This window comes from Hemiscyllium ocellatum, chromosome 2 (genome assembly GCF_020745735.1).
Source record: "Hemiscyllium ocellatum isolate sHemOce1 chromosome 2, sHemOce1.pat.X.cur, whole genome shotgun sequence".
In the NCBI taxonomy this organism is placed as follows: domain Eukaryota; kingdom Metazoa; phylum Chordata; class Chondrichthyes; order Orectolobiformes; family Hemiscylliidae; genus Hemiscyllium; species Hemiscyllium ocellatum.
The window spans coordinates 69,500,266-69,516,999 of record NC_083402.1 but is presented as its reverse complement, the minus strand read 5'-3'; the positions used below and the strand labels follow the sequence as shown (position 1 = coordinate 69,516,999).

At 41.6% G+C, this 16,734-nt stretch overlaps 1 protein-coding gene across 1 annotated transcript in view; it reads right to left on the bottom strand.

The window, feature by feature from the left end:
* The window catches only part of LOC132823632 (aminopeptidase Q-like), a 133,187-nt gene that overhangs the window by 28,828 nt on the left and 87,625 nt on the right, over nt 1-16,734 (bottom strand). Inside the window, exon 13 of the mRNA XM_060837571.1 lies at nt 1,770-1,825. Within this exon, the coding sequence (XP_060693554.1) occupies nt 1,770-1,825 (56 nt within the window). The remainder of the gene's footprint in view (nt 1-1,769; nt 1,826-16,734) is intronic.

Genomic DNA, 16,734 nt, shown 5'->3' with positions numbered 1-16,734 from the left:
GATGAAGATCACCACTTGTTGATTCTAGCAGACTATTTTTCTCAACTAGTACTTCACAGGCATCTTCAAGGCCTGAATATTTGAGTAAAAGAGAGCTTCTTTCACCACCAGAGCATCTCTTTCTGTAACAACTTCTCAAGAACCTTGACAGGATTAGTGGATTTGTTTTGCTTTCTCAATCATATATAGAATCCATACAGTGTGGAAGCAGGACATTTGGCCCATTGAGTCCACATCAACCCTCAGAAGAGCATATTTTCTCTAAGAGTCATGAATTTTGGGAACTCTCTGAAAGGTGATAGGAGGAGAGTTCTTGAATATTTTAAAGACAGAAATAGATAGAATCTTGTTTCCTGTTGCAACTGGGGGAGGCAATGGCTAATTGTATTATTGCTGGACTGCTAATCCAGAGACTCAGTTAATGTTCTGGGGACCTGGGTTCAAATCCCACCATGGCAGATGTTGGAACTTGAATTCAGTAAAAGAAATCTGGAATTAAGGGTCTAATGATGACCATGAATCCATTGTTGGTTGTTGTGTAAACCCATCTGTTTCACTAATGTCCTTTAGGGAAGGAAATTGCCATCCTTATCTGGTCTGGCTAACATGTGACTCCAGGCCCACAGCAATGTGGTTGATTCTCAACTGCCCTCTGGGCAATTAGGGATGGGCAATAAATGCTGGCCTCGACAGTGACACCCTCATCCTGTGACTGGAAATAAAAAAACAACAGATTTATCATTGTGTGGATCATAATGAGGTGTAGATCCATGCATGCTAAGAGACAAATTACAAAAGATCCTTCAGTTTCAAAGATGTCAAAGGTTTTAGGTATCCACTCCAAGGAGTCATATGGATGATTAAGACAAATAATATAAACAATTACAATATCAGACCCATTATAAGCAATTAGATTATCTTGTGTGACTAGTCACACCAATAAATTAATAAAAGAAAACCATCCACTTGCCTCTGGTTCTGTGTGGGTTGGAACCATTCATCATTATGTAGTAAGATTATGTCAGAGTTGTTAATGAAAGGAAGGCTGCATCCATATCAGTAAATACCAACAACCTTTGTTTCATTGGTATACACACACAGGTAGTGGTAAGAGAACTCAGGTCTGGAACTTTACACAATTACTGAGTAAAGATCCAGTTAACTCTAAGCTCCACAGAATTGGATGAGCATTGGGACTGGGAAATTAAAATAAGTGCTGGGAGGTTGGGGTGTAAACATGCAATCTCTTTATTCACCCAGGCCCCTGGCATTGATTGAGCTTACCTGACTTAAAATTGGAACCAACCTGCTCCGATTCAATTGATAAAATGAAAAGTAAAATGAAAGGGATTCTAATTTTATTTTGACAAAAATAAACAATTCAGACTTATGTGGAAGAACATTTCAAGTAGGACAACACTATGTTCCTATCAATATTAGTCAATATCTTCCATCAGTGGTCAAAATGTGACATTCCAAGGACATTAAAAACAGAAAAACCACAAATAATTGTCAAGGATCAGAAAATACATCATATATTTTTTAGCTGATAACATTCACAGTTTTTCTTGTTCTAAACCTTCTAGCAATTCTCAACTTTTGTTTCTACAGATAGGATAGATTTTTTTCCTGAAACTCAGATGATAATGCTTCACTTGTAACTGTAAAAAATCTTTAAATAATATGTACAATGTTAACACGTGCGCATATTTACAAAAGGAGTTAATAAATAATTTTCTTTAATATTTCTATTTTGATGCAGTACTCACTTTTCTAGGTCAAATGCATCACAGATTAGTTGCATTCTGTTTGAACTTGGAATAACCTATGGAATATGAGTTCTCAGAATTAAAGAAAAGTAATTTAAACAATTAATCGATTCAAAGCAATGCAAAAGTGTCTAACAAATAACTTTTACAAATTGGTTTTGCATCCAATAAGAGAAAGTGAGGACTGCAGATGCTGGAGATCAGAGCTGAAAATGTGTTGCTGGAAAAGTGCAGCAGGTCAGGCAGCATCCAAAGAGCAGGAGAATCGACGTTTTGGGCATGAGCCCTTCTTTAGGAATCATTCCTGAAGAAGGGCTCACGCCTGAAATGTCGATTCTCCTGCTTTTTGGATGCTGCCTGAGACCTGCTGCGCTTTTCCAGCAACACATTTTCAGCTTTGCATCCATTACCACATTCACACTCAATGTAATGAATAATGAATTATTCTCCACTGGGAGATTGATTGCATTCAATTTTTAATTGAAAAATGTGAATGTTTCCATGCTGTATTCATGTAATTGCTTAAACACAGGCTTCAAGGCAGAGACAAAGGTGTGAAATTTTCTAAAGGTGAAGAGTGACTCCATTGTTTGGAAAAATGGCAAAGGAAGCTTACATCTGGAAGTCCCACACTGAATGCATCGCAAAGCATTTTTGCCAATGGTTGCAGCAAGAAAACTATATTCAACCACAATCTGAAACCTCATGGCCTGCTGGACCCTTACGTACTGGCAGTGCCCCTCCCTCTGAACGGAAGGTCCACGTTCAAGTCCCACTGTTCTAGAGTTGTATTGTAACATTCTGAACAGGTAAATTAGAAAATAGCTAACCTCATGGCCTGATATATCTCCCACTCTACCATCACTACCAAGCAAGGGGATCAAATTTGGCTCAACAATGAATGAAGAAGGATATCCCAAAAGCAGACATATCTACAAATGAGGTGTCAATTGGTGAAGGTACAGCATAGGGTTATCTGCGTGCCAAACAGCATTAGCCGGAAATGATTTATAAAGTTAAGTGATTCCACAATTGTCAAATGACACTTACTCAACAATAACCTTTTTACTGATATTAGTTTGGGTGTGCCAGGACCACTCCCTTCCTAACCTCAGTGGGGATCAGATCTAATTTCTGCAGTCCTACCACATCTATCCTTGAGCAGTGGTGGACAATTAAACAATTCAGTAGAAAAGGAAGCTGTATAATTAGTATTATCCTCAATGATGAGGGGCCCCAGCGCATCAGTGCAAAGCACAAGGCTGAAACATTTCCAGCAATCTAAGTACTAAGTGGATAGCACATTTAAGCACTTCAGAAGTCGCCAGCATCAGAGATGCCTGTCTTCAGCAAATTTGCTTCCCTCCAAATGCCGTGAGGAAATAGCTGAAGGCATTAGATACTGCAAAGGCAATGGGCCTTGACAACATGTTGGCAGTAGTATTGAAGACTTGTCCTCCAGAACTAACTGTGTCTGTAGACAAGCTGGTCTAGTAGAATTACAACACAGCTTCTTTCTGACAGCATGGAAAATTGTACAAGTACGGCTTATGCAGAAAGAGCAGAAAATGTCCAACCTAGACATTTACCACTCCATTAGTCTATTCTCAATCATCAGCAAAGTCATGTAAGGTCTTTTTAAAGTTTTTCTTTCATGGGATAAGTGCAAGGCCATCCATAATTGCCTTTGAATTGAATAGCTCATTAGATCATTTCAGAGGGCATCTAAGAGTCAATGACATTTGCTATGTCTCTGAAGTCACAATGCCAGACTAGGTAAGGATGGCAGAATTTGTTTCTAACAGGACATTAGTTGACCAGATGGATTTTCAACAATAACAAATGATAGTTTCATGTTCACCATTTCTGAGGGAAACTGTATGTTTAAACTCCACTAGCTGCTGTGATTGGATTTGTTCAGGATATTAGTCTATGCCTTTTTGTTATTGGTTCAGTGACATTATCACTGGGCTATCAAATCCTCATAGTCAAATGGCATTTAATCAACAATAACTTTGTCACTGATATCAATTTGGATGACCAGGCCCACTCAGTTCCTAACCTCATGAGTCTAAAAATGAACAAAAGAGCTAACTTCAAAAGGAGGAGTAAGGGAAACTGCCCTTGCCATCAAAAGATCATTTGATCGAATTTGACATCAATGAGTCCTAACAAAACTGGACTCAATGAGAATTAAAGGCAAACTCTCTGCTGGTTGGAATCATACTGAGCTCAAAAATGGTTCTGGTTGTTGAAGGCCAATCATCTCAACCACAGGACGTCAATTCCCCACAGTTGTATCTTAGGTCCAATTAGTAACTTCATAAATCATCTTCCTTCCATCACAGGGTCAGAAATGGGAATGTTGACTGATAATTACACAATGTATAGCAGCAAACATAACGCCTCAAATATGTAAGTAATCCATATCCAAATGCAACAAGACCTGAACAACATTTAACCTTGGACTAATGTGGCAAGTAACCTTCATGCCATGGAAGTAACAGGAAATTACCATCTCTAATCGGAGCAAGTCCAACCATCAGCCATTAACATTCAATGGAATTACAATTAGTGAATGCCTCATTAACAATATCCTGGGAGTTAGCATTGACCAGAAATCTAACTGGACTAGCCCTATAGCTACAAGACAAAGTACAAGCCTGGCAATTCTACATGAGATAAATTACCTCTTTACTCTTCAACATCTATGTCCACTATCCAAAATCAGGAGTCTGTTGGAATTCATTTATGAGGGCTTAGTGAGTGCTGGGTATCAAGATGCTTGACACCATCCAAAGTAAAGCAGTCCTTAATTGGGACACTAAATAACACACTCAACACTGACTTTCTCCACCACGGATGTACAGTGACAGCAACTTATCGAAATTTCTTTACAGCATCCTCCAAACCCTCAACATCTACCATCCAGAAGGACAATGGCAACAGGTACATTGAAATGCCACCATCTGCAAATTCTCATTGAACTATGATACCGTTCATTCATTGTGGATGAGTCAAAATGCAGAACTCATTCCCTAGCAACATTGTTCATGCATCCACTCCATATGAATTGCAATGGGTGAAGAATACAGTTCATTACTACCTCTCAAGGCAATAAGGCATGTGCAATAAATCAGTTGAGCCAATAATGACCACAATCCATGATTGAATTAAAAAATAAAATGTCTCATTAAATTTTAAGCTCATTAGAATTTTCAAGAGTGTCAAAAGGAACTATCAACAGAGCTATAAAATGTCAAGGCATTTAAAACTCAATGACCTTTCAATGTTTGTAAGAAAAGAGTTTAAAAACCAGTTCTTGCTATTTCAGCCTATTTGTTGCTATCATTCTGAAGGTTACAGGATTATTGTTGCATGTCTGATTTCACAGCCTTTCACTAAATCACTGGGTTGCCTGTAAATTCACAGCTTGACCAATAACTGCAGGTGGATTATTCACACCTTGAACTGGGACAGTGAATTCCACTGGTTGTTTTTTTCTGTAAGGGATTATGACAGTTAAATTAGTTTTTGCCAATTAGAGTGGAAATGTCTTTGCTCAGTAAACATAATATTGAGACTCTTCAAAACTATCTTCAATAGGATAATCAAATTCTACACTGGATACACAGCAGGGTGATTCAGGAAGTCAGCGATATGAGTCAAATGTGAATGTCATGAGTTGCCATGGAGAAAGTGCTATGGGGGTAGTTTGGAGACTTGACATGTTTGAATGGCTGGAATTGGGAAATATTGCAGGTTGTAATAGGTTGCGAGATATTTAGATACGAGGGCTGAGTATTACTTAATTTTTTTTATCATTCCTTCAACAACTTGCCAGTGCATTAAGGCAGACCTCCTACCTAGCCGGCAACTGCACCTGGCAATCTCCACACTGTTTCTGGGATTGCCTGGCAGATGTCCTTTAAAATCCAGCTGTCCTGGACTGAAAATTAGAAATTCTGGGGCACTTTCTGCTGAGTCTGCACTTAGAAGCAAAAATTCAGGTCAAAATAATTTACCTTAAAAGTGGCCCACTGTGGGAAATAGTAGCATATTGTGCTGTCTGTGGACCCATAATCCAGAGGCCCAGGCTAATTCCCTAAAGACATGACTTCAAAGCTCATCTCAGCATTGGTGGAATTTGAGTTCAATTAATACATTTGTTAATTTTTAAAAATCTGCTCTAGGAAACACATGAGCTATCCTTACATGGTCTGGTCGATATGCATCTCCAGACTAACAGCAATGTCGTTGACTTTAACTGCCTTCTGAAATGGCCCATCAAGCCATTCAGTTCAAGAGTAATTTGAGACAGACAACAAATGCTAGTTGTAGTGATTAGAACGAGGTTGGCTAGGTGGATCGCATTGACTATGTGTTCCCTGATTGCGCTATAAATCTGGGTCAATCAGGGAGCCCTGGCTGACAGATATAAACAGGAGGGTCAGGGATTCTCCTCACTCGAGAGACTGGCTCTGACCTAGTAGGTCAGAGTTCATGTATTGTGCACATGAATATAAAGAGTGACTTGGTGAAGGAATACCAACCTCTGTGGAATTATTTCAGTGGCGATGAGAGAAAACAGTACACTCCTAAAGAAATTCTGCTCACAACAGTCATCTTCGAGTTGAGTTAAGCATTTCTGGCATCATGCCTTTGTTTGAAAAGTTTGAATTGTTCGATCCTGCCATCACGACTGGTCCAGTACATGGAAGCCATTATTTATTCCATGCAAATGATATTGGGACAGTTGAAAAGCAATGTGTTTTTCTTTTGATGGTTTGCACACTTACCTTGGAGCAGCTGAGTGCTGGTACAGAGTGGTCTCCGGCTTGGAGCAGAGCAGGGATGGCCGTTGGACTGGGGTCTGGTGTGGGTGGTCAGACCAAGTGCAGAGGACCTGCGCTGAGCTGCTACACTGTAATGTCTATTTGAAATTTCTTACTTTACTGTAATGTCAATCCTTTAATGTTGTCCTATTTTTGCATTACGTTTCAACTCTCTAAGTAATACAACTACTTTTATTCCTCTGGTGTATCCAAGATTTATATCGAGGTACTTGTACGTAATTTGTCATGATAAGAATCTCGACATTATAAAATGGAGTATGTGGCAATGAAAGGATATTGTATAGCATTTTTAGTTATTAGGAGCCTAACTTTCCCTGAGATACGAGATATCAGTACCATTCAAGAGGTAACCTATTTAGTTAAGGAATATTGCCACCCTAAGCCCCCTCTAATTCTGAGACGATATTGGTTTTATTTAGCAGTTCAAGAACTAGGGAAATCTGTATCAGGAATTTTGACAAGGATAAGTTGACTGCCACAGGCATGTGATTTTGGGTTAATTCTGATTGAGACGCTGAGAGACTGTTTAGTATGTGGGATTAACAATGTAACCATGCAAAAGTGCCTACTAGCTGAAGCCCAACTGGACTTCAATAGGCACGACAACTGGCTTCGACATTCAAAAATGCAGCAAGTGAAGCATGTGAGCTGTAGGGCATCCGATGGAAGTGGACAGCCTCACTTGTCCAACTGAGCTTGGGGAACACCACTTGAGTGCAGACTGTTACATAGTGAACACCACTTGAGTGCAGCCTCACACAGGACATATCCTGAGCTCATGGGCTCGAGGTCAGCCCAGAGCAAAACCCCAAAACAAAACCGAACCCAGTGGCTAAAATGATTTTCAAGATTAGGGCCAGCAAGCCATTGTAGTTGCTGCCGGTATGCAGACAGATAGCAAAGGAGTCCTATAAGGCCTGACTTGAGTATGTGAAATCAAATACTAGTATCCAGGAGACTGTATAACCTGGAAACCCTGGCTTGGAACAATTACATTGCTTAACAACATCCAAATCAGCACCAATCAAAATAAATGTCTGGTTAAATGGTTACCCGATTCTGATGGAAGTCGATATTGATGACGTTGTATCAGTGGTTGCAGAACCACTCTTTAACAAGATTTGCTTTGTAATCCAATCCTTAGGTTTGCGCAAGACCTCAGGCAGACTGAGAATCTATACTGGGAAGCTGTTACAGATTAAGGGCACAACTTCAGTTCCAGTCTCTTCTGAGTTCCCATAGTGAAAGGTTCAGGCTCAAACTTGATGGGACAGAATTGGTTAAGAAAGATTCACTTTGACTGGCTCAATATTTTTCCACTGGAAAATGGTTGCCTGAGTGAAGTCCTAATTAAATACCTGGACATTTTTCAGGAAAGTCTAGGGATGAGCAAAGGTATCAAGTCCAACTTACATAGAGTCATAGAGATGTACAGCATGGAAACAGACCTTTGGTCCAACTTGTCCATGCTGACCAGATAGCCTAAATTAATTTAGTCCCATTTACCAGCATTTGATCCATGTTCCTCTAACCCTTCCTATTCATATTCCCATCAGATGTCTTCTAAATGTTGTAATTGGACCAGCCTCCGCCACATCAGGTCCCTTTTAAATCTTTCCCCTCTCACCTTAAACCCTCTAGTTTTGGACTCCTATCCTCACCCTACCTGTGTTCCACATGATTTTATAAACTTCTATAAGGTCACCCTTCAGCCTATAAAGTCTCTTCCTATAGCTCAGACCCTCCATCCCAGGCAATCTTTTCTGAACCCTTTCAAGTTTAAAAATGTCTTCCCTATGGCCGGGAGACCAGAATTGAATGTAGTATTCCAAAAGTGGCCTAGCCAAGCGGCAACATGAATTCAATGCACTGAGCAATAAAGGCAAACATACCAAATGCCTTCTTCACTATCCTGTCTACCTGTGACTCCACCTTGAAGGAAATATGAACCTGCAATCCAAGGTCTCTTTGTTTGGCAACATTCCACAGGTACTTACTATTAAACATATAAATCCTGCCCTGATTTGCCCCACCAAAACTGTAGCACCTCACATTTATCAAGATTAAACTTGTTGATCAGGAAACAACTCTGCGATTCTGCAAGGCCTTCCCAGTGCCATTTACCTTACGTGCAAAAGTACAGGCAGAAATTAGGAGGCCAGAAAGTGAAAGACTCAACAAACCATTACAGTTTGCGAAATGGGCAGCATTGGTTGTACCGATTGTGAAGCCTGATGAGTTGGTTCACCTTTGTGGGATTTTAAGCAAATGGTAAACCACTTCTTGCTGCTGGATAAATACCCAATCCCTCACATAGCGGAGTTGTGCACAAATATGGCATGGCACTGTCCTTCACGAAGCTGGATATGAGCCATGCTTATCTGCAATTGCAACTAGATGAGGAGTCCCGGAAATATTCCACAATTAATGCTTATAAACTTTTGTACCTATTTGCTACCATTTGGAGTATCAACTGCCTGTGCCCTTATCCAGCACAGGAAGACATTTTACAAAGTCTACTCCAGGTTGCCATTTATCGGGATGATGTGCTAATAACTGGGAAGACCGATAAAGAGCACTTGGAAAACTTGGATATCATGCCTAAACGTTTCTCGCAGGTGGGCGTATGCCTTAGAAGAGAAAAATGTGAGTTCCAGGCGGTCCAAGTGACCTACTTGGATTACAGAGTTGACAAGACTGGGTTACACCCATTGGAAGAAAAAGTAAGAGTGATCAAATGTCCCCGGCTCCCATGTCTGTACTGGAGCTTAAGTCTTACTTTAGGTTGATGAAATTTTACAGAAAATTCATATGTAACCTGGCCTCCATCCTGACACCCTTACAACTGTTATTGGAAAAGAGTTAGTCTTGGAAATGATCTCAGATGTATCCTTTAGGGAAATGAAAAAGCAACTATCATTGTGCAAAGTGTTGGCCCTCTATGATCCCAAGCGAGAGGTAGTGCAGACATGCGATGCCTGCCTGTTTGGTATCAGGATAACGTTGGCTCATAAGTTGCCCAGCAGAGAGGATCACCCGGTAGTCTGTGCTTCCCAGATTTTGGCTAATGCCAAACGCCAATATGCCCAGATGTGGAAGAAGGTTGGTCGGTCATTAGATTAGATTACTTACAGTGTGGAAACAGGCCCTTCGGCCCAACAAGTCAACACCGACCCGCCGAAGCACGACCCACCCATACCCGTACATATACTCCTTACCTAACACTACGGGCAATTTAGCATGGCCAATTCACCTGACCCGCACATCTTTGGACTGTGGGAGGAAACCGGAGCACCCGGAGGTAACCCACGCAGACACGGGGAGAACGTGCAAACTCCACACAATCAGTCGCCTGAGTCGGGAATTGAACCCAGGTCTCAGGCGCTGTGAGGCAGCAGTGCTAACCACTGTGCCACCGTGCCACCCATTATCTGATCATCTCTGATTATATGGTCATCTCTGATGTGAGAAAGTTCCACTTTTCCTTTATGGATGTAAAGTTGTAATAATAATGGATCATGAACCCCTGCTAGGGCTACTTAAAAAAGATAAGGAGGTGCCACCCAAAAAGCTTCATGTTGAATCCAGCGGTGGGCCCTTATTCTCAATGTGTCCAATTATATGTTGAAACAATCTCTAGGAGGCCTAGTGATAAATGTGTGTCTTGAACTGCCTCCCCGGAAGAAATTATTCTGGTTTTAAACTTTCTGAACACCTTTCCAGTCAAAGCTGACAATATCCAACTATTGTCAAAAAAAGATCCTGCCCTGGCAGAACTAAAAGAGCTGGTGATGATGGGGGAAACAAAAGGGCCATCACAACCCAAATTGATACGTTTCTGGACCAGGCAAGACCAGATCACTGTGAAGGACAGCATATTATTATGGGGAGCAAGAGTGGTTGTCCCAAGCAAAGGTCACCTCAAGATACCGGCTAAACCCCATCAGGGTCATGCAAGATTTTCCAGATTAAGATTTGTCAAGAATTTATGTCTGGTGGCGGGGATTGGATGCCAACATAGCCCCATTGGTGGTGCAGTGCCCAGAGTGCAAACAAAGACAAAAAGTACTGCCAGCAGCTCCCTCACATTTGTGGGAATGGTCAGGTAGACTCTGGACTCGTTACATGTTAACTATGCTGGCCCTTTCATGGGTGCAATGTTCTTGGTCACTGTAGATGCCTATTCAAAGTGATTGTACATTCATCAAACTCAAGGATGACGATTGAAAAGCTGTGAGCATTGTTTGTGTTACACGGACTCCCAGAAAAATTGGCCATGGAGAGAGGGATGTCATTTCCCAGCAGGTATCTTGAGGACTTCCTAAAGGTTGAATAGCATTTGGCATGTTCAGACTGCTCCATAGCATCCATCAGCCAACAGCCTAGTGGAAAGAGCAGTCCAAATGTTGAAGGCAGACTTAAAGAAACAGCCCACAGCATCACTCGATATTAAACTGTCCCTGTTCCTGTTTGATTATAGACCACTCCTCACGCAACTACAGGAATAGCTCCAACAGAGTTGCTGATGGGGAGAAGACTCAGCACCAGGTTAAACCTGATATTTCTGGACCTGGGGTGAGAGGGTGAGATAACATCAGGAACAACAATGCTGGCCACACTTCCTCTAAGTGCAAGAGACAGTTTATTTCAAGGGACAAACTTTGGTCTCGAAAGTACAGAAAAGGCACTGCAGGGGAATGAAGTGATGTTGATGCAAAGTCAGATGCTGTGATATACAGATTTCTGGTAGGTGAGACAGTCCTGAACACACTTACGGATCACATGAAAGCTGCTCCCTCGCGAACGGGACAGGAGCAAAACATACCTAGCCTCTCAGAACAGCCTGAAAGGCCATCAGAAACTGTGAGTTCTCCCCCTCTGTCCAGCATCGAAGAAACCACAGAGTCTGAGGAGGATGCAGCTGATGTCGCAGTCTCAATACCATTACATCCTGAAGAAGAGAAGGAATTGCTTCTGAGAGGGTCCGGGCACAACAGACCGGGTACGGTCTGGTACATGCCACCTATGTCCAAGTCAGAGTTGGAAGAACCAGACCTGGGGTGAAAATGTCCAAGGAGAAGCTACAAGATAAAGAACAGGCACACATCCATGGACTTACACAGGGAGGGTTACAGTGATTGGAATGAGGTTGGCCAGAGTATACGTAAGAGGGAAATCAGGAGGGCAAAAAGGGGACATGAGATAGCTTTGACAAATAGAATTAAGGAGAATCCAAAGAGCTTTTAAAAATACATTAAGGACAAAATGGTAACTAGGGAGAGAATAGGGCACCTAAGGCATCAGCAAGGTGGCCTTTGTGAGGAGCCGCAGAAAATAGGGGAGATACTAAACGAGTGTTTTGCATCAGTATTTCCTGTGGGAAAGGACATTGAAGATGTGCGATGTAGGGAAATAGATGGTGACATCTTGAAAAATGTCCATATTACAGAAGAGGAAGTGCTGGATGTCTTGAAATGCATAAAAGTGGATAAATCCCCAGGACCTGATTAGGTGTACCCGAGAACTCTGTGGGAAGCTAGAGAAGCGATTGCTGGGCCTCTTGATGATGTATTTGGATCATAGATAGTCACATGTGAGGTGCGGGAAGACTGGAGGTTGGCAAATGCGGTGCCACTGTTCAAGAAGGGTGGGAAAGACAAGCCAGGGAACTACAGACCAGTGAGCCTGATGTCGGTAGTGGGCAAGTTGTTGGAGGGAATCCTGAGGGATAGGATGTACATGTATTTGAAAAGGCAAAGACTGATTAGGGATAGTCAACATGGCTTTGTGCATGGGAAAATATGTCTCACAAACTTGATAGAGTTTTTTGAAGAAGTAACAAAGAGGATTGATGAGGACAGAGCAATGGACAAGATCTATATGAACTTCAGTAAGGTGCTCGACAAGGTTCCCCATGGGTGACTGGTTAGCAAGGTTAGGGCTCACGGAATACAGGGAGAACTAACCATTTGGATACAGAACTGGGTCAAGGTAGAAGACAGTGGGTGGTGGTGGAGGGTTGTTTTTCAGATTGGAGGCCTGTGACCAGTGGAGTGCCACAAGGATCGGTGCTGGGTCTTCTACGTCTCGCCATTTATATTAATGATTTGAATGTGAGCATAAGAGGTATAGTTAGTAAGTTTGCAGATGACACCAAAATTGGAGGTGTAGTGGACAGTGAAGAAGGTTATCTCAAATTACAACAGGATCTTGATCAGATGGGCCAATGGGCTGAGACGTGGCAGAGGGAGTTTAATTCAGATAAATGTGAGGTGCTGCATTTTGGGAAAGCAAATCTTAGCAGGGCTTATACATTTAATGGTAAGGTCTGAAGGAGTGTTGCTGAACAAAGAGACCTTGGAGTGCAGGTTCATAGCTCCTTGAAAGTGGAGTCACAAACAGATAGGATAATGAAGAAGGCATTTGGAATGCTTTCCTTTATTGGTCAGAGTATTGAGTACAGGAGTTGGGAGGACATGTTGCGGCTGTACAGGATATTGGTTAGGCCACTGTTGGAATATTGCGTGCAATTCTGGTCTCCTTCTTATCGAAAGATGTTGTGAAACCTGAAAAGGTTCAGAAAAGATTTACAAGGATGTTGCGAGAGTTGGAGGATTTAAGTTATAGGAAGAGGCTGAACAGGCTGGAGCTGTTTTCCCTGGAGCATCGGAGTCTGAGGGGTGACCTTACAGAGGTTTACAAAATTATGAGGGGCATGAATAGGGTAAGTAGACAAAGTCTTTTCCTTGGGGTGGGAGAGTCCCGAACTAGAGGGAATAGGTTTAGGGTGAGAGGGGAAAGATATAAAAGAGATCTAAGGGGAAACTTTTTTAACACAGAGGGTGGTACGTGTATGGAATGAGCTGCCTGGGGAAGTGGTAGAGGCTAGTATAATTGCAACATTTAAGAGGCATTTTGATGGGTATATGAATAGGAAGGGTTTGGAGGGATATGGGCCGGGTGCTGGCAGGTGTGACTGGATTGGGTTGGGATTTCTAGTCGGCATGGACAGGTTGGACTGAAGGGTCTGTTTCCATGCTGTACATCTCTATGATTCTATTGATTATGAGTTCTCTGATTGGCATAGGTTAATAGTCCCAATCCGGGAGTCCTGGCTGACTGATACAAACAGGAATCTCAGAGATTCTCCCCTCACTCTCAGGGCGGGCCCTGAGCCAGCTGGTCAGAGTCCATGTACTGTGCACATTAAATAAAGGATGACATAGTGACAGGATACCGGTCTCCACGGAATTATTCTACTGGCATTTGTAGGAATGCTAATATCCCATAAATGAATAAAAGAAATCTGGTGTGGCTTAATTTTAAATCAGCAGGAAGATTTGCATAAATATTTTATGTCAATGTGGAACAGAGCCCATGTTACACTTGTGAAAAGAGTAGCATGGGCTTTGTTCCACACTAACATAAAATACATTCATTTCATTACAAAGTTTTGTATATGTTCCTCTGCATCTTTAATAGCCTTGATTTACAATTATATTCACAAGCTATAAAGGTGTAGCTAATTTGCTCCTCTGAATCTCTTTATGGTACCAGACGGCTCGCAAATACTTTTGGGCTGATATAACTAAAATTTCTGTTCTTTCTCACCAATGACCTAATTGATTCAAAGTTTGACAAATTATTACAGTAAGAGCTTTATACTTGATTGCACTGAGATGATGTAGGTTGAGGCACATGTATTCTCTGCTCCACATGGAAACAAAATGCATATCAAGTAAAGAAAAAAAAACTGACGATTCATCCCATTAATTACTATTATCACTCTGTACATTCACACAAGATTCAATCCAAACTAATCAAAGCGGTTCTTAGCAAGTAATGATCTTGAATTTCCTGTGCAGAACATTATCAATTATCCTTTGGAAGTTGATATGTAAAAATCCTATAGACAAATCCCTATCCACCATCTTAGTGATTTCCTGAAAACAACTTATTTAGTTAGACATGGCTTACACAGCAAAAACTATGCTATATCCCATGTGCCAAGTAAACACAGGTTTATGATGATTAATTCAAGGAAAGGTTTATTTTGTTTTTCATTGTTTGGCTTATTGTGTGAGGATAGAGTTTTAGTATTTTAGCCTGCAGTTTAGATGCAGTATTGAATTAGCCAGGGCAAATGCTTCAAAAGATTTAAGTTTGTATATGAAAATACTGCCAAGATATCAAATTTAAAAACCACAGAAAACTATGCAAATGCCATGGCCAACTCTTCAAACAGAGATGCTTACTCTAATCACTTTATTGGCTTTTTGTTCATTTCATTTTAATAGACTTTTAAAATTTTCATCTGATTCCTTCTTGAATTATGTCACTAGCATTTCTGACAATGTTTTTTAAACACAAGATTCGGTAGAATAGATATATAGTGATTCACAAGAGGCAGCCAGCACTCTGCACTGCTGCACATGCAGCATGCTCAGTGTTCATTATTGACCTACCACAGGAAGCTGTGATCCCTGTGTGTATCCAAGCGCTTCAAAAAAACATAGTTGTGGTTTCACACAGCTCAAGTGCATAATGCAGCAGTAACAGGGGCTCTAGCAGCAGGAAGAGTGGCACTTGGCTTGAAAAATGATAGAGAAATAGAGCAATGCTTCGAGATAGTGTTATGATGAAATCCTAGGTGAGTTCCAGAAGACAGATCCTAAACTGTTAAGCTCTTGGATGAGAAGGGATGAACCAACTCCCCTTCTTTCTTCATCCACTCACCCCCTTAGTCGATTGCAAAAATATTCATTTAAACAGGCCCCTTTCCTCGGTGATAACCTTATTTGGTTTTGGAACAAAGGTATGTTTTAAAAGGAGATAATGTGACCAGGCCTTCTTGAATGAACAAAAAGAGTGAATTTACTAATAATATTGGTAATATATTTAAATGATCTAGATCTTGGTGTGCAAGGGACAATTTCAAAGTTTGTGAATATCACAAAACTAGGGAGAATTGTAAACTGTGGGGAGGACAGTATATAGAACTTCAAAAGGACATTGATGCATGGTGCAGTAGGGGTTACATGACAATGGAATCTCATTCCTGATGAAGAGATTTTGCGTCAATTTTCCTGCTTGTCGGATGTACCTGACCTGCTGTGCTTTTCCAACATCACCCTAATCTTGACAATGGAAGTTCAATGCTGAGAAGTATGAGGTGATACACTTTAGTGCAAAGAATTTGGAGAGACAGTATAAAATAAGTAGTACTATTCTAAAGGATGTGCTGGAGCAGAGAGACCTGGTATATATGTGCATACGTCATTAAAGTGGCAGGTCAGGTAGAGGGAGCTGTTACTGTAACATACAATATTCTAGACTTTATTAATAGTGACATAGAGTATGAGAGCAGGGAGGTTATGATGAACCTATATAAGACACTGGTTAAATTTCAGCTTGAGTAGAAGTGAGGAAGAGGCCACTGGGCCCATCAAGTCTGCACCAACCCTATGAAGAGCGACCTACCCAAATCCAGCACACTCCCCTAATGCCATATTTACCATGGCTAATCCAACTAGCCTGCACATCCCTGGGTATTACAGCAGGTCAGGCAGCATCCAAGGAGCAGGAGAGTCAACATTGCGGGCATGAGACCTTCTTCAGGAATGAAGAAAGTGTGTACAGCAGGCTAAGATAAAGGTAGGGAGGAGGGATTGGGGGAGGGGCATTGGAAATGCAATAGGTGGAAGGAGGTCAAGGTGAGGTTGATAGGCCAGAGTCGGGGTGGGAGCGGAGAGGTCAGGAAGAAGATTGCAGTCTGCTGTCTTAGCCTGCTGGACACACTTTCCTCATTCATGAAGAAGGGCTTGTGCCCGTAATGTCAATTCTCCTGCTCCTTGGATGCTGCCTGACCTGCTGCGCTTTTCCAGCAACACATTTTCAGCTCTGATCTCCAGCATCTGCAGTTCTCACTTTCTCCTGGGTATTACAGGGCAATTTAGCATGGCCAACACACCTAAACTGCACATCTTTGGACTATGGAAAGTGACAGAGTACCCAGAAGAAATCCACGCAAATGTGGGAGAACATATAAACTCCACACAGACAGTCACTTGGGGTGGAATCAAACCCAGGTCCCTGGCGCTGTGAGGCAG